This window comes from Protopterus annectens, chromosome 11.part0 (assembly GCF_019279795.1).
Source record: "Protopterus annectens isolate FY-2018-M chromosome 11.part0, PAN1.0, whole genome shotgun sequence".
Taxonomy (NCBI): domain Eukaryota; kingdom Metazoa; phylum Chordata; order Ceratodontiformes; family Protopteridae; genus Protopterus; species Protopterus annectens.
The window spans coordinates 1,402,851,219-1,402,872,794 of NC_056745.1; the positions used below are offsets into that span (position 1 = coordinate 1,402,851,219).

At 40.9% G+C, this 21,576-nt stretch overlaps 1 protein-coding gene across 2 annotated transcripts in view; it reads right to left on the minus strand.

The window, feature by feature from the left end:
- The window catches only part of BMT2 (base methyltransferase of 25S rRNA 2 homolog), an 896,892-nt gene extending 884,656 nt beyond the window's left edge, over positions 1-12,236 (minus strand). For both annotated transcript variants that reach the window (XM_044088693.1, XM_044088692.1), the window contains exon 1: positions 12,011-12,236. In XM_044088693.1, the coding sequence (XP_043944628.1) occupies positions 12,011-12,182 (172 nt within the window). In that variant the 5' untranslated portion in view covers positions 12,183-12,236. The remainder of the gene's footprint in view (positions 1-12,010) is intronic.
- Positions 12,237-21,576: the final 9,340 nt, after the last annotated feature.

A 21,576-nucleotide genomic window follows, 5' to 3' on the forward strand; every position in this document is an offset into this window, starting at 1 on the left:
TTAAATTATATAAGAGAGAGAAAGACAGAGAGGGGGAGGGCTAATCCCGCATCCTGAGAAGCTAGTTCCTCATACTGAGAGTCAACACTGAAATAAGGCAAGAGATATAACGGATGATTCTGTGAAACCTGAAAGAAAGCAAGATGTCCTTACATTCACCGCTGCAGTATTCCTTAGTAATGGTATTCCCTGCCGCAAAGCCCTCCATCTGACCAGTTTACAAAAGATTTCCATTGCTTTAAGGTATGCTGAACATCACCTGCTTACTCCTTGCATAAGTTAGGGCATAAAGGTGACGTTCAGGCGTACAATCCTCTGAACGTTTTTGCCACCAGTCAGAATCCTATTTTAACTGCTGGTCTGTTGCATATATACATTATTTTCCTTGTTTACTGGCTTTTCTGTGCTCGGTCCTGTTTGCTGGAGTCCTCACAGTTGCAGATGAATACCCAGTTGGGTTTTTGTTTACTTTTTCTATTTTGTTTAGTGCTGTTTGGAGTTAATGTCATCCAGGAAGGGTAAATCCCAGTGTGGGAGACCGATTCCCCATAAAGACCATCACGATAAGTGTCTTTTTTGCCTTGGTGCTGCCAATGGCCATACATCCTGCTCAATTTGTCAGGTGTTTGTCCCCAAAACTCTTCGTAGTAGGCTTTCTTCCCTTTCCTTGTACCTTGAGAACCAGCGACTTAAGCTTCTTGCTACAAGTACTATGGATGGAACTTCTTGCCCCAAGGGGCGACCATCTGGGAAAAAGAAGAAGGTGCATAAGGTAAAGCCAGAATCGTCCGCTGTACAGCCTCTAATGGGCGTTTCTCCTAAGGTTATTATGCATCTGGAGGCTCACCCTGTTTTGTCAGATTCTTCTACCGCGTATGGGTTGGAGGCCAGTGAGGATTTGCCAGGCAGCACGTCCAATGAGGCTTTGCAGGTGTCCTTTTTGGACGTTCAGAGGGAACCATGGTTGACTGTTTCCGAGGGGTCTACTAGGGTTTCACAGTTTTTCTTTCGGGAAGAGGTTCCTACTGCAGTTGGGGAATGTTGTCCTGCATCTGGGCCTTCTCAGGTTTCCAGGATGGCTGTCTCTTTGCAGAAGAAACAGAAAACTAACCATGTCTCTTCTGCTCCTAGGGATCCACAAAGTGAGTGGCAGGCCTTTACTCTGGGGTTATTTAATGCTTTACTGTCATTGCGGCCTCCTCAAGGGGTTTCAGTTCCTGCTTCTCCTTGGTCCACCTCTTTCTCTAAAAGGGCCAGAGAATTCCATTCTTCTGAGGTGGATTCTGTTGATGACTCCCTTGCTTATTCTGCCCAGATTCTTTCTCCTTTAGACTACGGGTCTGAGGAGGAGGATTCGCATACTCTTGATAATCCTTCAGAGGAAATTTCCTTTGGGGACATGATCTCTAGGATGATAGACTTTAAGTGGTATTGTGCCCAGGTTTCGGATATCCATAAGAGATACTACTAGTTATTGCAAATGAAATCTCCTAAACCTGCGGCCACTCCTCCTGTCTCACCTGCTTTATTGGATGTTTTTCCACTGCCTCTAAAGCGCAGGATTCTCTGCCCCCCTGCTCCCAGGAAGTCTGTTACGTTTTACAGGGTGCCTGAGGATTGTTCCCGTTTGATCAAATGTCCTGCTGCTGACCCCTCTGTGGTGTCTGTAGCCTCCGATAAGCCATCTCAATTGCTTCCTTCATCCAAGTTACTGCCTTCTGACAAGGACAGTAGGACCATGGATAGGCTAGGTAAGAAGGGTTACACTTCCTCTACCCTGGCTTGTAGGGCTATTAATCAGACCCATATTTCTAGGTATGTCTTGGCTCTTCTTTCTCAGGCCTGTCAGGTTCTTTCTGATCTTCCAGACTCGAGGGTAAATCTTCTGCTCTTTCCTTGCTTGGGACTTCCTCTCAGGTAGTTCGTCATTCTATCAAGTGTAGTTATGATGCTGCAGATACCTCTTCGAGGGCTGCTGCTTCTGGCTCGGTTCCGAGGAGATATTCCTGGCTTTGGCTTCAACCTTTGCCTGCTGACATTAAGGATGTTCCTCTGGATAATACTCTTTTGTTTGGTGAAACGGCTGCTGGGTTAAGTCTCTTTAGGACAAGGGGAAGGCTTTACTGGAGCTTAAGCATGTCTGTTTCTCCTGTGCCTAAATTTCAACGGAACTACCCTTCCAAGCCAGCCTTTGTTTGTAGGCAGTCTCGTCCTCCTTCTAAAGGTAAAAGGGGAGTAAACAGACTCCTCCTGCTAAAGGCATTGAGACTGCAGGGATTCTTAAGCCTTCCTTTCCTGACAAACCAGGTACTGTCTGACTATCCACCCATTCCCAGCCACATTCCTCTGTCTCTTCTCCTTTCTCTCTCTTCCTATTTTGCTCCGGATCACCAGGATTCTTGGGTTTTGTCAATCATTCATCAAGGGTACTTCATGGTCTGCATTTCCCATCCTCCTTTTATGGGTATTCCTCAGCCTCCTCAGGAATAGCTTCCTTTTTTCCCCCTAGAGGTTCCTCAGGACCTCTTTTCTCAGGGTACTATTCAGGAAGTGCCCATGTCCCAAAAGGGTGAAAGGTTTTTATTCAAGAATGTTTCTAGTGTCCAGAAAAGAAGGTACTTGGGAGACCTATTCTAGACCTCTCCCATCTGAACACCTCTCTGAAGGTGCCTTCCTTTCGGATGTTGTCCCTTCAGTCCCTTTTCCTCTCTTGCTCCCTCAGGCCTTTCTGGTGTCTCTGGACCTCAAGGATGCTTATCTCCATATTCCAATCCATCCTCTTTTTAGAAGATTTTTGCATTTCTCTGTTGCTTCTTAGCATTTTCAGTTGTGCTCTGCCCTTTGGCCTTTCTACTGCCCCAAGGGTGCTCACCAAATGCCTCTCTCCTGTGACTGCCTTTTGCAGGCTTAAGAGATCCAAATCTTTCCTTATCTGGACAACCTGCTGATTCACGTGTCTTCTCTAGAGTTCTTTTGCAAAATCCTCATTTTAACATTTCTCTTCTTCAGGGCCTGGGGTTCACAATAAACTTCCCCTGACCCCTTCTCAAGATCATGCCTGTCTGGGTTGCAGGTTTCAAACAGTGCGAATGCTGGCATGCCTGCCTCCTCCAAAGGCATTAACTCTCATTTCTTTCTTTCAAACTCTTCTTCCCCTGGCCTCCATTTCAGCCACGGTGTTTCTGAGATCTCTGGGGCTCATGGCTTCCACCATTCTGATGCTTCCTCTGGCCAGGCTCCACATGAGGAAGCTACAGTGGTTTCTTAAGTCAGAGTGGCTTCAACGTGCACACCCTCTAGACTTTCCTTTTCCTCTTCTCCTGTGTCTCAAGGTTGAAACTCTGTGGTGGATTCAGCAGTTGTCTCTGAATCACGGCTCCTGTTTCAGCCTCCGCTTCCCTCTCAGGATCTGGTCATAGACGCTTCAGATGTGGGATGGGGAGCAACGTCTGGCTCCCTGAAGGCTCAAAGAGTTTGTTTGCCTTGTCAGCAGAAGGAGCACATCAACATCAAAGAGATGGGAGCTCTTATGCTGGATCTTCAGGCCTTTCATCCTCCCTTCTTTTCAAGGCCTCTCAAGGTATTCACGGACAATACCACAGTCAAACAGGGGGTACAAGATCCTACCATCTTTGCTGGCTGGCACTTCTGGTATGGGATCTGGCTATTCAATATCGTGCGACTTCAGGCAGTTTACAATCCTTAAGATCGGAACGTTGTGGCAGACGATCTGAGCTGGTCCTTCACTCAATCCCATGAATGGATGCTTCTCAGGGATATGTTTCTGGACATTGTTCACCAGTGGGGTACTCCTCAAGTAGATCTCCTCTGTTTTGTGCCAGAGTCCCAGGTCCTCTGGTCTGGAAGGTGGATGTCCTCTCATTTTCTTGGAAAGGGATGTTTCTTTATGCATTCCCTCCCCTTCCTCTCACTCCGAGAGTCCTGTTCAAGATTCAACAGGATGCTCCCAAAATCTTGCTGGCGACTCCCTTTTGGCCAAGACAGCACTGGTTCCCTCTACCTCTGCATCTCGCCAGGGGCAATCACCACAGGTTACCTCATAGGATGGATCTCCTCACACAAGACAAGGGGTCTCTCATCCATCCCCACCTGTCCACGCTTCAACTGACACTGTGGGTGATAGGATTTTGATTCCTCATAGACACATATTTTCCAAGGACATGCTGCAGGGTCCTGCAGGAGGCCAGGAAACCTATGACTAGGAAATCCTACTTATCTAAATGGAAGAGGTTTTGTATTTGGTGTCTTTCTCGTGACCTGGACCCACTTTTTGTGGATGGTCCTTTGTTTTTTTCTTATTTGTGTGAGTTGCTCAATGCTGGTTTGGCCTATTCTTCTATTAAGGTCCACTTGGCTCTTTCTGCTAGTCTGCCTTTAACTCCCCGGTTAGCTTCTAGATTTGAGGCTAAGTGGTTTCTTAAAGGCGTCCTTAACATCAGACCTCCCAGGAAGCCTGTTCCTCCTCCTTGAAATCTTAATTTTGTTCTGGAAAAATTGACTCTGGCTCCTTTTGAGCCTGCTGTTTCAGCTTCCTTGCAACATTGTTCTTGGAAGACAGTTCTTTTGTTAGTTCTTACTTCTGCCAGATGGGTATCTGAGTTGCAAGCCCTTATGGCTTGTCCACCTTTCCTGATATTTCACGTGGACAGGGTGTCCTTGCATATTAATCCTCCTTTTATGCCCAAGGTGGTTAATGAGTTGTCACTTTATCAGTCTATTAATTTGGCTACTTTTTTCCCCTGTCCGCAATCTGACAGTAAGAGGCTGGTGCACACCCTAGATGTGCATAGACAGCTCAGATTTTATTTGGATAAAACTAAAGCTATCAGGAAGTCTAATCTATTTCCTTTCATCCTAAGTCTTTAGGTTTTGCTGTTTCCAAACAAACCACTTCCACTTGGATTTCAAAGGCTATTTCCTTTTGTTACACTTTTCATGGCGAGAGCCAGATTTCAAAGGCCATTTCCTTTTGTTACACGTTTCATGGCGAGAGCCTTCCTTCTTCTATTAAGGCTCATTCCACTAGAGCTGTGGCTTCTTCTGGTGCTTTTTTCAAAGACTTATATGCCAATTCTTTTCTTGAAGGTGTTACCTGGACTTCTGTGCATACCTTTACCAAACATTACCAGTTGGATGGTATCTCCAGAGCTGGTTTGCTGCTGCCATGCTACCTTACTTCTGTGCATACCTTTACCAAACATTCCCAGTTGGATGGTATCTCCAGAGCTGGTGTTGCTGCTGCCCTGCTACCTTACTTCTGTGCGTACCTTTACCAAACATTACCAGTTGGATGGCATCTCCAGAGCCAGAGCTGGTTCTGCTGCTGCCCTGCTACCTTACTTCTGTGCGTACCTTTACCAAACATTCCCAGTTGGATGGCATCTCCAGAGCCAGAGCTGGTTTTGCTGCTGCCATTCTTCATGGCTTCTTGGAGGCTCTGCTGCTTCCTCCTCCCAGGTTTCATATTGAGCTTTTGCACTCTCCCATTAGTAAGGAATACTGCAGAGGTGAATGCAAGGACATAGTACAGTTGTGCAAAATCTTACCATAATGGTAGATGTCCTTGCCTTCACTGCTGCAGTATTCACTCCCTCCCTCCACCCCCCTGGTCTTTTTCACTTCCTGGCTGTGCAGATTTTCTTTGGTTTTCCTTGGACTGGTGTTCCTACTGGGGCAATATGTTTTGGGGATGGTACGCCTGAATGTCACCTTTATACCCTACCTTACGCAAGGAGTAAAAGCAGGTGATGTTCATCGTACCTTAAAGGAACGGAAATCTTTTGTAAACTGGCCGGATGGAGAGCATCACAGCAGGGAATCCCATTACTGCAGCAATGAAGGCAAGGTCATCTACCGTTATGGTAAGATTTTACACAACTGTACTTCCTTGTGGTGAGGACCAACAGCATGATTAAGCAGCAGACTATGAGATCAGGAACGGGTAGACCAATATATCTCCCGGACTTTTTAATGTCTCATCTTGTCTTTAAACGCAAAATACTTCACTACCATCACTCTCCTCAAAAACTCATACAGGTCCCCTCTAAAATCAGTAAACTACCTCTAAAATATCCCACAGTTTTGTGATTTCCACACCAGCTCAGGCCTCAAAAACTCACCAATTAATCTAAACAGCAAAGAACCACCCCTACACAACTGTGAACTAACCCTTCATCTACCACCTCAAAACTATACCTCTTCCCAGTTATACTATCTTATCATTGAAACAACCATCTATCCATATTATAGCACAAAGTGCTGACCCCATCATTCTCCCACTTGTCTTCCAAAAATTTGAACACTGTCACGATGAACATCCACAGCATTTGTAACAAAATTATAGTATAACCCTGATATCATCACAGGCACTTGGTTTAAGCTTAACATTAAAGGCTCTAAACTACTCCCGTACAGTATTACCAGAGCTGACAGACCACACAACAAAGCAGGAGGGATAGCCTTACTTTATCCAAGTTCATACAATCTCTCTCTAGTCATACAGCATCCCAAAATTCCAAAATACTATCTTTGCTAAAGCTTAACAATAAAAAGTTTACATCCCACCTGGAAATAATATAACCAGTTTAGAAAAAATGCTCTCCTACAGAATTGATTATATACACTTTATGAAAAAAAAATCAAACTAGCAGATGTAAATATTGACTGGCAAAAACTTACATCAGACTTTCCCTCAGCTAATATAAACCTTTATTATTTATTATACATAACTTATTAAAAGCCACTAGCTCTCTGACCCTAGTAAATTTACAAGCTCTGGGCCCTATCCAAACTCACCTTCCAGGTTACACCCATAGAAATACCACCCATCGAACTAACACTCACAAACTTAAAAACAACCAGAAACCTTTCTAAATTCAATATAGACACCCTTCATCAATATACTGAAGGCCTTAAACTGGTCTGTCCTAAAAACTCTTACACTCGACAAGGCAGTCAATAGTTTTAATGCTGTGTTCTTAAATACGCCACACTCTGCAAAAAAAAAAAAAAGGAAAAATTAACCACGTACCATGACTCACTAGCCAGACAAAAGCTACCATGTCCAACAGAGACAACATTAGGGAAGAATGGCTTAAACTTACTACAGCCATCTACAACTTCAACACAAAAATGACCCTAAAGACTTCTGGACATCAATTTGTAAACTCTTACATCTGTGTGATAAACAAGGAACCCAGCCCTTTACACCGATAGGTTCCCCACTAGAAATTGTGACCTTATTCAGTACCCACTTCATAGAAAGCATTATTTCCCTAACAAGACTCTTCACCATCCAGTGCTTCTACCACCCACTCAACACCACCCAATACTGGTAAATCAGCAAACAGTTTAGACCAAAATCAACAAACTCCACAACACATTACCACTTCATTTACTCCCACCACCCCTCAATAACCCTATCTAAACATAATTTACTCTGTATACCCATTGTTAGCAATTTGCACTTAGGACTTGTCTCCATATCAATCGTAAACCTTCTACTTAAACTCAAACCTTGCTCCACTGCTGCTGACAACCTCCCACATGAATACCTAAAGATAGCTGCCAATGCCAAAGCATACCCAGTCTCCATGCTTATCAACAGATCAATAGCTGAATCCTGTGTACCCTCACTATGGAAAAATTCCTATGTTATCTCTCTTCATAAAAATGGCATCTCGGCTGCTATCTTAACTTTCAGCCTACTGCAATATTATCACTTCTCTCAAAAATTCTTGAAAGATGTATTCATAAGCAAATCCTTCACCATCTTCTACAAGAATAGCTCTCAACATCCACCCAACACACTGTACAACTACTGCCCTGCTATCACTCACTGACACCATAGAGAGAGACAGGGACTCAGACAAACTTGTTTCCTCATTACTCCTTGACCTGTCAAAAGCTTTCGATACAGTTTCTCACCCTAAACTCCTGTACAATCTGTCCCAGTTTGGACTATCCCCTTCTTCATTACTGCGGTTCCAGGGTTGGGAGGGTGGCTTAATGGTTAGGTTGTTTGCCTTACAAACACAAGGTGCAGGGTTTGAGTCTCACAAGGGATAATTGGCTAGGCTTAAAATGGCTCACAAGGCCAGTTAGCCTAGTATTAATTTATGAATCTATGAATCCATAGCTATCTAACTGACAGGCTCCAGTCTGTGAAATGGTAGAATACTCTCTCTCAATGCCTGCAAGTCGCCAGTGGTGTAACCCAAGACTATTCTTGGTCCACTTCTCCTCAATATCTTTATCATGATCTGTATACCTCCATAGGTCCAGTCTCTGTTATACAATATGCTGAGTATTCTACACTTACATATGCATCTAATAAATGTGCCTCAGCTCCTCCATATAAAGTAAGAAGCTTTTACCCTAGTTGAGAAACTGCTCTATAATGCTGTTTCCCCAAATCACACGTGCAATAAACTGAATTTCAAAACCTTTTCGCTAAACAAAACTGAAATTGATATCTCCCGCACAAAACTTCTTGGAGTGATTATAGATGATAACCTTAAATGTGACCTGCATGCTCAAAATAACATACAGATGACTCACTAAAAATTAGGAATGCTCTATAAGCATAAAAACTTCTTTAGCGACACCAGCAAAGCCAGTCTTGCAACTACCCAACTTCTACCATCTCTCTCACACTATGCACCAATCCTAGTCAACCTTCAGGCTACAGTTTACTTCACCACTTACATTACATACAGCTTATCTCCACAGACAACACTATTCACAAGACCGATGACTGCTTTACTTTTACTCCTATTCTCCATTCCTGTCACCTAACAGACTACTTTGGTGTAATGCACATCATCATCTCAATATATAAACCCCACAAATCCCCTGGCTAAACTCTCAACCCACACTCTGTCGCTAAAAATGATATGCTATTCCCCTGCCAATCAGCTCTACTTCTAACCTCTCCAACTTCAAACTACTACTAAAAAGACTACATATAAAAAAAAAACATGGCTATGCTCCTGCACTACTCCAGACTGAACTAGTCCCTCCCTCCTTGACTATGCTCAGAGAGAAGAAATTAGTAAAATCTGTTTCTTATAAAAAGATCAGATATATTTTTTGCCTACACTATATTACCTAGTCATCTCTGTTCAAGAGTGTCAACTAGTAAATACTTTATCTAGTGACAATGTTCTTTTCAACATGTTATAGATGTCCAAATATTTGCAGTATGTAAGTATCGGTTCTCACTGTATGAAATTAAGCTGGATTTTACTTGGTTACTATGCCATTCTTCTGTATTTGACTTTGTAATAATTAGTTACAGTTAAATAAACTTATTCCAATCTGGAGCTTTTCTCTCTGGGTCTCTAGGGAAAAATTGGATATTATCTCAGTTGAACAAAATGTTAAATAAATAAAAATAAAGCAAGGAATACAACTGAAGTTTATGGACGCCACAGCAGGAAATCCATTTGGGAATGCTATATCTATTGGTCCAGGATTTCTCTCAAGTGAAGATTTTTGGAGTTGGACATAAGAGGTTCACAGAAACCACTACTAGAAGATGTGTGCTTGTGGATGCCTTACCAAGAGCTTGAATTACTATAAAGGTAATATTCCCAGGAAGGTGGAGGAACTTCTTTGGAGTTTTACAGAAATATACTGTGCATATAATGCTAGGAGGCTACATAGCCAGACGAGAGTATACGTTTTGTCATACTAACAAATTAAGAAAATAAACACTGCTTTATGTCTGGCTCCAGTGTTCAAAGATTCACAGGTTAATACTAGTCTGTTGATCCAGAATACCATTAGTAGCTTAGCCACAATATATCAAATTATAAGTAGCAATTGACATGACTGATTTATACCTAGTTTTGACCATTTCATTAATGGCTTGAGGGGCCAGTCCTGGGATGTCTTTTCAATTGCCCAACCCTTTGTGTAGATTATGCTTAAAGAAAGTCAGGAAGTTAAGTTGCTTTATATTCAAAGGAAGTCTATTCCATAAAGATGGAGTCACTGTGATATATATAAATATTTCATCAGCAAGTCATATGTATGTTTCAGTGAAAGTGAATATCTCTTGAATGGGTGTTTACAGTGTTATTTTTGCAGATGTACAAAAGGGAAGGAGAGGGGACAGACAGAGCACACCTTTGAGGCAGTCTGGGTAGCTTAAGGAAGACATGCCCTTTATCATCATAGTGAGGAAATACTAAGCTGTTTCATTCTGGATCATGCGCTTAAACAACTATATATCAAAAAAGGGCTGCTGTACTCTGTTATGAGCCTGATGAGGAAAGAGTAGACAGGGAGAGAACTTCCTTACATATCTGAAAGAAATGCCCCTGGTGATTAGTCTGGCTAGGTAAAAGTATTTCCTAACTGCAGCAGATATGGAATGATCAAAATACAGTTAGTCATCAACAAAAGTGATTTAGTCCCACATGAGCAAGTCAGCTTTCAAAGGGGTGTCACCTATGTGTGTTTGGTGCACTGGTTCCCAGTGTTGCCAAAGGACACAAAGCTGCATTCCTTGGAATTTAGTTTTAGGCTATGGCCCAGCCACCTCTTACTGGTGTGTTAGTATCCTTTAAAGATTCTAGAAACCAAATGGGGAGCTGTCAGCCACAAGTCCTTGATGTCAGCCTCCACACCAGAGAAGCAATACCAAACAGAAATGGTTCTAGGACCAATTTCTGGGACACCCTGCTGGTATCGAAGACAGTGTGCTTCCCACACTAACAGACTGGTTAGTTTGCTATCCGGCGGGTAACACAGGCATTTACATTTAGTTTGATTTGATAAGTTCCATAATGATGCATTCTCTTGCTTTGAAGATAATGGTGGTGAGGTTTATAGTTTCCTAGAACAGTAGCTGATCCCCCCTTGAGCAGACAGAAGACTACTGCAGTTCTCCATTCCTCTTGTAGAAATCTAGCGGAGAGACCAAGGATGACTAGACTTAGTAGCGAGTCTACCACACTGTAACTGGTGCTCACAAGAAGTCAAACTGGCACAATATCAGGATCCATGGAACAAGTGCTTTGGGGGTTGGAGAGAGCAATCAGGGCTTGCTTGAAGGTGGCCAGAGGGAGTGGTGAGGGTATGTCAACACGTTTACACCAGGCCTGGCTTTTCACACCACATTAATCTCAGTTTATACAGTTAGTCAATGCACCCAGGCAGTTTTCAGCATCAGCATGGCAGATGAACAGGAAGAGGTGGAAACTGTTAGCTCTATTAATTTTTAATCTCTTTTGTTTAACCAAACTGACATGTTCCTAAAATTTGACTTTATGAGAGTGACTACACAAATTCCTTATTAATCTTACAAGTTATAAACTGTGGTATACACTGAATCTTGTCTTAGCTGCAACAGTCAGGCTTGAACCTTACAAGCTGTAAATGATACACAGTGGATGCTGGATCATCTGCAATTGTCAGGTTTAGAATGATACGAAACACACATTTTTTGTAGTAGAACTCTGTGATGAACATGCCTTGATCTAAACACTGTGTGAAATAATGTATAGTGCGCAATGTTATAAATAACAGATAATGGGGAATCAGGAATAAACAAAATATTTAAATGAAATTACAGCAATGAGTATTTTGGGAGTATGATGTTCCATCTTATTTCACTGCATACCCTGTAATAAAAAGGTCTGGCTGATAAAATGACACAACAGAAGAACTTGTAAGCCATGTTAACATTAACAACTCCGTACTTGTGTGGATTAACTTGTAACATACTACACAACTTTTATGAAATACACATACACTGACCACCTTTTAGCAACAGCACTACAGAACACAATATACCTACTGAACAGTCCAGTTAGGTAGTTATATTGGCTAAAAGCACTTTAGTTCTAACCATATAATTTGCAAAAATGTTTTCTTAACCACTATGTGCACTTTCAGAACAATTTAAAACCTTTATATACAATGGCCTGTGTGCTCTAATAGCCATGCAAGTTACTGAGACCCGCCCCCTTTCTCAGCTTACCTTCTTTGTATTTTTTGCGAAGTTTCCTATGGACGCCTTTAACTACTCCCGACAGTTTCTCTTGTTCTACTTTCCTGTCACAATCAGAAAAGTATACAGGAGCAGAAGCATAGCAAATGCCCACCTCTGCAGCACCTGCCACTTCCAGGGAACCTTCCATAACAAATTCCATGTTAAAGATACCCTGCTACAGATCACCGCCTCGGTGGGCATCACAAGAAACACGCTCAGTATCACAAAAGCGGATTGGTTCCTTAGTACGACAGAGGCGGGCGTAAAGGCAAGGAGCCAATCAGAAGCATAAGGTCATAGAGGAAGTTTACCGGAATAGGCATTTATGATCGTGAAATGAAGAGTGATATATTCAGATGATGCTTTTATGTACTTTTGTTTGATACGGTGGTATATTATTCAGGTTCCGGTTTTCCAATTATTGCGCTTCAGTTAGGAAGTATTCGCCTTAGTCATAGAGTTATTGTTTTTTTTTGTTTATTGTTTGCAGTATAATTTTGATAGGAATCTGTACTCTGTCTCCGTCAACTATCCAGATCTTAGCAGAACTTCTAGATTTTTGCCTCGTATTTTTGGTCTGTTTATCATAAAATTTCTATTTTTTTTTGGCAAATCACTGAGGATTGAATTCTATAAACAATGATAGACGCTTCGCGTGAGTTTCAGATTTCTTATGTTTCAAAAAATGTATACCAATGTAAAACCTGTTGTTCTAACAACTATCTGTTTATGAGTAATCATTAATATTAGTCTCCGATTCTCTGCCTTTTTTTTGTCTTTGTCCAAATTTCCTATGGTAAGAGATTGGAAAGTGTTATGATGACCCAAGTCAGCTTTGTGATGTTGTAAAAATGACATGATCCCGTATTGGAGACCGGCTTATGTGTACCGTATACATTTATGTACCACTTTGCGAGGGACAGTCACTCTTTGGGCAGTTGTGTCCTGACAAAAAATATTAAAAATGGCAAATGTCCTGAGATTGTAGGAAATAATTATTTCCTATATTTTATGTAATAGTTGCATAAAACAGTTATTCTGTATCTAAAATACCTAAATGTTACAAGAAACAGAATAAGCAACTAAAATGCTACAAAAATAAGCTTTTATTTAGGCAAAAAAGTTAAGTTCTATCCTTTGTACTGATCATGGGTATGTGTCTGCCTGTAAAATCTGATGTTTGTCCCAAAATTGTCCCACTTTGGCCATTTGAAAAGGTGGCAACCCTAGTCAGTATGACTGGTGTGTTTCTGACTCGGTTCGTGGAAATGGGTAAACAATCTAACTATCCTAGATAGATAAGGGCGGTGCAGTGGTTAACGTTGTCGCCTCACAGCAAGAGGTTCTCCAGTTCGATTCTCGGCTGGGGTGCCTTCTGTGTGGAGTTTGCATGTTCTCCTTGTGTTCGCGTGGGTTTCCTCCGGGTACTCCGGTTTCCTCCCACATTCCAAAGACATGCATCTGGAGCATTTCTCCCCGGGCCTCTGCTGAAAACAGGCTCTGTGGAACCTAGTCGGACTTTCCCGGTCAACAAATGTTAAATAAATAAAATAAAAATAAAATCCTTCTTAATAAACATATTCTGTAAGCCTGTTGGTCCAATGATTCCACCTTAACTTCCTGTTACAGTTTGTAGAAGTTTGTTTGCTTTTTACTGTTGAGCTGGGGAATCTCACTATTAGCTGCTTCCACAAGTGTTTTTGAGTTTTACACTATTTCATATTGTGGATTTCACAGTGACTTTTCTTGAATACAAATCAGGTCAGTCGAGCCAGCTTCTGTAACCAAAACCATACTTCTGTCTGGCTCTGATTTTGCCTCAAAAATGTGTTCTCTTCATCTTAAAAGTATTTATAGTATGGCAAACAATTGAGGATTGCTGTTGCTAACTAATAGCAAACCTTAGACTTTCAGACTTGAAATTTTACTGTTACTGTACGAGTATACGGAAGTAAGCATAGTCATATTTACCTAATCAGGACCACACGTGCATTGGAAAATCAGGGACAATTTTTAAAAAAATTACTGTGGTTTGTTAAGAAAAAAATAATACAACAAAAGGTTTTGTATTGAAATGCATTTTCTGAGCAATAAGTAGGAAACTGTGTCTGACATTATTGACAGACTGTAACCTGCAGTAATTTACCACAAAATCAAAAAGCTTCATGAGTGAAATGGCAAAAATATGACAGAAAGCAGGAAAGTCATACAAAATGAGGTATGCCGCAGTCATGTGTTTCGTACATTACCAAAACAAAGTTAATTAAAAGTTCACACTGATGTCATTCTTTATAGATAATAGTTATTTGGAATGCTCAGTTCAGCAGAATGATTTTTAGCGAGCGGATGACCCTGAAGGAGAGCTTGTGGAATTGTTACACTCTCATTTGCAGGTGTAGGTATTAATCATGAGAGAAAATGCAGACATGGGTAATTGTATGTAAACAAAATAGATTCAGTAAGATTTGTTATGGTAAGAACATAAAACAATCAATCATTTTCAACCACCTTTTTTTAACAGTCGCTGTTGCAGGTCTCTCAAGCAATCCATCCATCTCTTTGCTGGACAACCTTGTTTCTTCTTGTCTTCCTGTATCTCCCAAATCTTTTGCTTTTCTGCACAGGTTCCTGAACCATTGTAGTCTGTTCTTCTTGATCTTCTGTACAAGTGGAACTACTTTAGCTTCTGCTCTGATCCATTCACTTCTTCTGACCCACAGTGTGCCTCCTACTACATGTCTAAGACACTTCATTTACATCACTTCAAGCTTCCTTGCCTTTACTTTCCAGATCTGTGTACCATACAGAAGTGTTGGTGGCACTACTGTTTTGTACTCTCCTTTTCAGCTTCTGTCACACACTACCCTTGAAATTCTGTGCCAGTTGACTGCAGCCCCCCTGGTTCTAGTTATGACCTCCTCATTCAGCCTTCACTTCTCCACAACCAGCCCCCAGAATTACTTAAGTTGGAAACCTGTACTACTATTTTCCTTTCTATCTCAATTTTCAGCTTCTCTGTTTCCCCCATTAGCTGTCATCATAATTGCCTTGTCGTACTCCATTTCATCCGACTGTTTTCAATTTTGCTTTCCATTCGCCTAGAAACAAAACAAGTCACACCCCAAAAAATACTTTATAAAAGGGTTGAGCAATATTTTTGTATGCTAATTATCAAGAAAGATGAAGGAACTAAGTCTTACATTTTATAACAAATTAGTGGGATGAACTTTATTTAGAAGGAGAGGCAAAAATGAGCAGGATTCATAAAACAGTGCTTCAATATGGGGCAGCACTAACGGCACATAGACAATACAGTAGTGCTAAACCGGTTATACATTCCTGCTAAATTATTGTGTAAAGAGGGATATGGGGTGTAAGTAGACAGATTATTTTCTGACTCTTCTAGCTTGCTATAGCACAGTTATTTTGTAGGCAGAGAAGATCCATGCATTGTATGGGATTTGTGAGAGCATGAATGAAAGCCACTGCAGGTAGTACGAGCTGTCACATGTAGTGGCAGGCCTCTGTTGCATGCTGCTAAGGAAAAACATGTAGGAGGTGTTTAAGATTTGTGAAGAGCAAGCTGGACACCTTATGGGTATATTAAAAGGGAAATATAGAAAAGTAAGAAAGGGGATTAATCAATCAGAGGAATACACAGTAGATATGCTGTAATGTAAAGCAGGGTGGGGTGAAGACAGGATATATATATTTGTGTTGGGAAAGGCCCCCATTTGATATATATATATATATATATATATATATATAGAGAGAGAGAGAGAGATAAGGGACATGGGTAGTAGTGAAAGGCACAAGAGAGAGAGAGAAATGAAGGGAGAGGGTAGGCAATTGGGGAACTCATACAGAAGACTACAGATGAGTAAAGGTGGATGTGGACATATTTTGAGAGACATGGGAGACATAAATAAAAGGTGGATAAGTGAGTGGGTACAGGCTAGGGTAAGGACAGTCCTTTCAGCTCGTGGCTGGCCTAGAGGGACTTTACTGGGATCCAGTGTGTGGAGGTCCTGAGTCTAGGTGCTCTATGACATGTGTCAGATACATCTCAGGTGGCCTGATTATTTTGGCCAGCAGATCCAGTGCATCTGAAATCTGCTACAGGAAGCAGTGGTGCATGAAGACCCAGTATACTATTGCCCTATCAATGGCCACTCCCACCACATGCTCTGATGCAGCTGGGGTCAGCAGTTAGAGTGGGATACCTGTCTGGAATGGTACTGAACCTCTCGTATTTCCCCACCTGGTAATGCATTCTCATCTTGCTCACCAGCCTCAAGTGCATTTGAGACTGAGACAACACTGGGCATAAGCTGATATGCCTATGGCTCTATTGAACCATAATGACCTGCAGAAGGGTGACAAAATAGGAAGTATGGCCTACTCATGAGGACCCAGACGTGGTAAAGCAAAAGTATTACAGGAGCTGGTATGGGCTACAACTCCCTTCTGCTATCTGTTGTGGGAGCTGGCAACATTCCCCTCACTCTCTATGCCTGATAAAAGACAAAATGAATATGTGAGCCATCCCATAACATTACAGGTGGGACTTGTATGCAGATGATAGTACAAAACTACAGCTGTTCCTTCATGTGCAAGCAAACAGAAACTTGAAATGTTTTCCACAGCCCAAGACAGAACTACACTTCCACACCCATGTGTAAAGAAGCAATAACAGGTCCTGGTGTCCATGTCTAGGAGAGCAATCTGCACTCACAGACATGTAAAATGGTGTGGAAGCAGATGCACTAATGGTGCTAGGAGCAGCGAAACAGAAGCAGCTACTCTAACATAGTTTGGTGCACTATTGTAGAATAACAGCATAAATGCATTTAGGTACAGCAAAGCAGAAGCAGCTACAGCATGGCAGGTGCATAGAAGAAGAAGCATACAATGGTGCTGTCAGACCCACAGTGGCACTGCTCTCTACCCTGTTCCACAAAGCAAGTTTTACAGGAAAACAGCTGCCAGTTACAGCACATACAACATAACAGGCAGTCATCTTCAGCAGCCAACCTAGGATATCTTGGTATCTGTCATTGGAAATAAATAATATAAGGAGCAAGTCTGTGAAAAAACAGAAAATAAAGGTATTAATGGCAATACCGTACACTGAAATGTGATGTAATTATTGCACCATTTGGCACATCCTTTTATCACTTTTGCTTCCCATGTCTTAAGATCTCTAGGGTGGTGGAAATGCAGGTTGTTCTCCAGATTCCTGCACTGTTCTATGTGGAATGTTGGGCATCCTGGATAACTTGTTGGCCAGAGCCAGGCCTCCACCTTTTGGAAAGAAGCTTTGTATGGTCCCAATAGATGTTCCCTAAACTGTCTGTTAGGGAGACACAGAATAATATTGTTCTCTGTCACACATCAGACTTGTACTCTTTCTGGGCTATGGGTATTGACAGCCATTGATACAAATCTGTAGGAAAAGAAGATAGTAGTCTGAGATTCACTCTATACATGGGACTTTCAGTGTTGTGCAGCATGCCTTATCACCTGCATGGTAGGTGCAACATGTGTGTACATGCACAATTTGTATGTATGAGCAGGAAAAAAACACACCCTAACTCCTCACGCAAACTCAAGCAGGACATATACAAGCAGAGCAAAAAGCTGAAGAAACTGTAGAAAAACTGCTTTGGCCATAAATTTAGCAAATTTTATTCACAAAGTACAAAATTTTAGAGTTTTTGCCTTGCTAAGAAAGCATCATCAGAGATGCTAGCTGGTTCCTGGTTGAGTTAGCTTAAGGAGTTAAGGTGTGTTTTTTTTTCCTTTTGGAATTGTTTGTGGACTACAATAAACCCTAGTTCTATGTATGAGCAGGTCTAGTCATAATGCTGGTGACAAGCAGTAGAACATATTCACACCTTCTGTTTCTAGTACACTACTTATGAAACATAAAATAAAACCGCTGCAGAAATCCAAAAACATATCAACTTTCTCATAATTAGTAAGGAGTGAGCAGGCTGCAGTCATCAAATGTCCTAATAATTGGTGACTGTCATATTAGGCAGAGTGACTGCTTGCTTACAAGGTTGGGTAAGGACAGGGTTACAGTTAGTTGTTTCTCTGGCACCAAGATCTATGGTGTTACAAGGGCTGTACAGTCCTTCATACCATGCAAATATGATAATGATCCTGTAGTAACCACTGTAGGTGTGAATGACTTGTACTCAAATGTGGGGGACATGCAGAGAGAGAGAGAGATGTTAGATCTCTGTCTGCATGTGTCAAATGGCAGGTAAGACCCTGGCCCTGAGTGGAGTCCTACTCTCACCCAGAATGATGCTGAAATACAAAGAAAAGATAATTGGCTTCAACAATTGGTTAAGTAGTTCATGTCATTTTATGGAGAAGCCCTGTATGTATCAACTTGGGACGAGATAGCAGGCAATCCAACTTGCTTTACAAATGATGGCAAGGACCTCTTTTTCTGTGGCATCTGTGTATTAGCCAAAGCCTTTGCTGCCCTCAAAGTGCCTTATTTAGATAGTGTTCAGCCGCAAGATATCCCAACATAACAGAGAAAAAGTACAAATTCAAACTCCAAATCAGACTCCATCGAGGTTACTCTTCTAAATACCAGAAGTCTAAAGGACTTCCAAGATGGCTGCACATTGAGTAACAGCTTAATTGTAGCTCTCTCAGTGTGAAAACAAACTCAACAGAGAAGGCCAGTAGACTTTTGTGTTTATGGATATAATTTCAGTAACTAACTGGCTAGTAAATGTATTTTCTGAATGCCAGGAAAAAATACAGAGCACCTGGAAAAAATCAGCTAAAAAAGTGAGGAAGAAACACAGATTGGGGACATTTCTGCAGCTGTGCAGCAAAAAGCAATGCAACCTCCAGACATGACTTCCAGTAACCTACAGGAAGATATAAGACAACTGCACACAACCTGGTTAAAATAAATGAAACAATGGAGTATATCAACATAAACAACAAAAGGCTGGAAAAAATGGAAGAAGCTTTAAACAGATATTCAGATGAGGTGATAAAGGTGCAAAAATCAGAGGTTGCAATGAAGAAAAGGTTGGCTGAATATGAAACTACTTAGGAAGAGATGTTTAAAAAATAATAGAATTAGAGGACAGAGCACATAGGCAAAATCTAAGATTTTCAGCTATACCAGAGAAGCTGGAAGGAACAGACTGCATTAATTTTATGAAAGCACAAATAAGTAAGTGGACTGGTATTCCACAGCAGGAGTTGTTAGTTGAAAGGACACATTATGTGTATTCTCCAAACCTAGCTATGAGAAAGCAAACTAGACCTTTAATAGTAAAGATGCAATCCTACCAGCTGAAGGAGTTGATTCTGACAAAACTGTGGCAGAAGGACAACATTCTAAATGTTGGAGACAGCAGAGGGTATGTGAAGAATGATTACTTAATTTACATTAGGCAGAAGAGGAGTGAATTCATTCCACTATCCAGGGAATGTAGAGACACAGATGTGAGATTTAAACTGCTGTACCCAGCTGTCTTCAAGGTATTCTGCCCTGGAGGGACAAAGTCATTTTTTAATGAAGTACATGTTAAGAAGGAAATACAAAAGTTTGTCCAACTGAAGGAGATTCTGCTTCTTGTTCTGGTAATAAAGACCACAGAGAGACTGTACCTGTGAAACCTTTTACACTGTTTCAATGGAAAATGGAGAGAAGGAAGGAGCACAAGAGTTGACTACAAGAATCAAGAGTACATTGGAAATGAAGAAGAGACAGGATTTGGGAGATGCAGATGACCAGTAATAAAACCAGTAGCTTAATATGGGATTACAATGCAATAATTATATTTGTGAAATATAACAAAACAAGAAAATCTGGAAATATTGGACTTTTTCAGAATTTGTTGGATTTGTGGGGGACTCTAAAGTATATGCCCTACTTCAAGACAACACAGCAAAATGTGGATAAAAGAATCCAGTAACTAAAAACAACGACCAACAAGACCTCTAGAGAGCACTGATACAATAACCAAAACACTTTAGCGTCGAAATCATTTATTATGCTTTATTCCACAGACTTCTTTAGAATACCATGCAAAACACTTACAACACTATTTATATACTTTGACAAACTGGTAAATCATTAACTAATTAACATCAATTACAAAAATCTTTTTCTTTTTCTTGTGTTTGAAAAATGCAACTAGTAAAACTTCATAGAACCCAAAACATTTTTTAAAAGAACTCTTTATAAAATCACTGGTTCAGAACTTTTAGCCTCCTGTTTCTGAAAAAAAATATGTTTACATTTTCATTTAAACCAGGAGCTTTATATGCAATCAATTTCACTTGCCATTTTACCTCCAATGTTTCCAGCTTGTTTTTTTTTAAGCTACCTCTTAAATCAGCTGAACAGCATTCTATAACACTAAATAAAACTTTTTATAGTTGGAATAACTCACTGAATGTTTATATAAAGTATTTTTAAGTCCTTGACCTTAATACAATATAAATTTTCTTTTATACACTTTTCTAAACTACGTGTAGTCATGCCTACATAAAAACTGGTACAACCTAAACATGTAGCAATATATACCAAACCTGTTTTGCAATTGTACCTTTCCTTCAAATAAATGTTGTAGTCTATATGTTCTAAATAAATAAGTTTGGTAGCATTAGCATATCTATAAACTCTGCATGAATCACAGTTAAACATACCTATTTCCTTCTCGGTTAGAGGACATTTTATAGCAGTATCAGAAGTTTATAACAAGTTTTTGAAACACTTTGTTTTGTAATATACAAAACCAGGATGTTGTCCTACTGTGTTCTATAATTCATGATTTCCCTGTAACACTTTCCAGTTGTTCTGAATAGTATTTTCAACAGCCTTGTAATCTACTGACATATCTATTTTGAAAGTAGAGCTTTTGTTTTCATAATCTTTTTTATTATTATTTTTATTTTTGTTGTTGTCCACTACATGACTACCCTTCAATATTGGCACATATAATGTCAGTCTTTTTTCATAAATTTCAAGTTCTTTCTCATATAATAATTTTTCTTTGTATCCCCTAACTCCACGGTGGTGCAGTGGTTAGCATTGTCACCTCACAGCAAGAGGTTATCCGGTTCATTCCTCGGCTGGGGTGCCTTCTGTGCAGAGTCTGCATGTCCTCCTTGTGATCATGTGGGTTTCCTCCGGGTGCTCCAGTTTACTCCCACATCCCAAAGACATGCTGTAGGTGGATTGGACACTCTAAATTGGCCCTAGGTGTGAGTACGCACATGTGTGTGTGTGTGTGTGTGTGTGTGTGTGTGTGTGTGTGTGTGTGTGTGTGTGTGTGTGTGCCTTCAGTGGAAGGTTGGGCGCCAGGCTGGCAACTCAACACTGTAAAACTCTACTGCCAATCATGAGTGGACAGGTGATTCGCTGTGGCGACCCCTAACCAGGAAAAGCCAAAAGAAGAAGAAGACTTCTTGTAAAAAATCACTGTCTCTAGTGGTCATTCTAGATGCATGTATTATTTGCCCTTTAGAAATATTCCTCTTGATAAAATTAGGATGTCCACTTT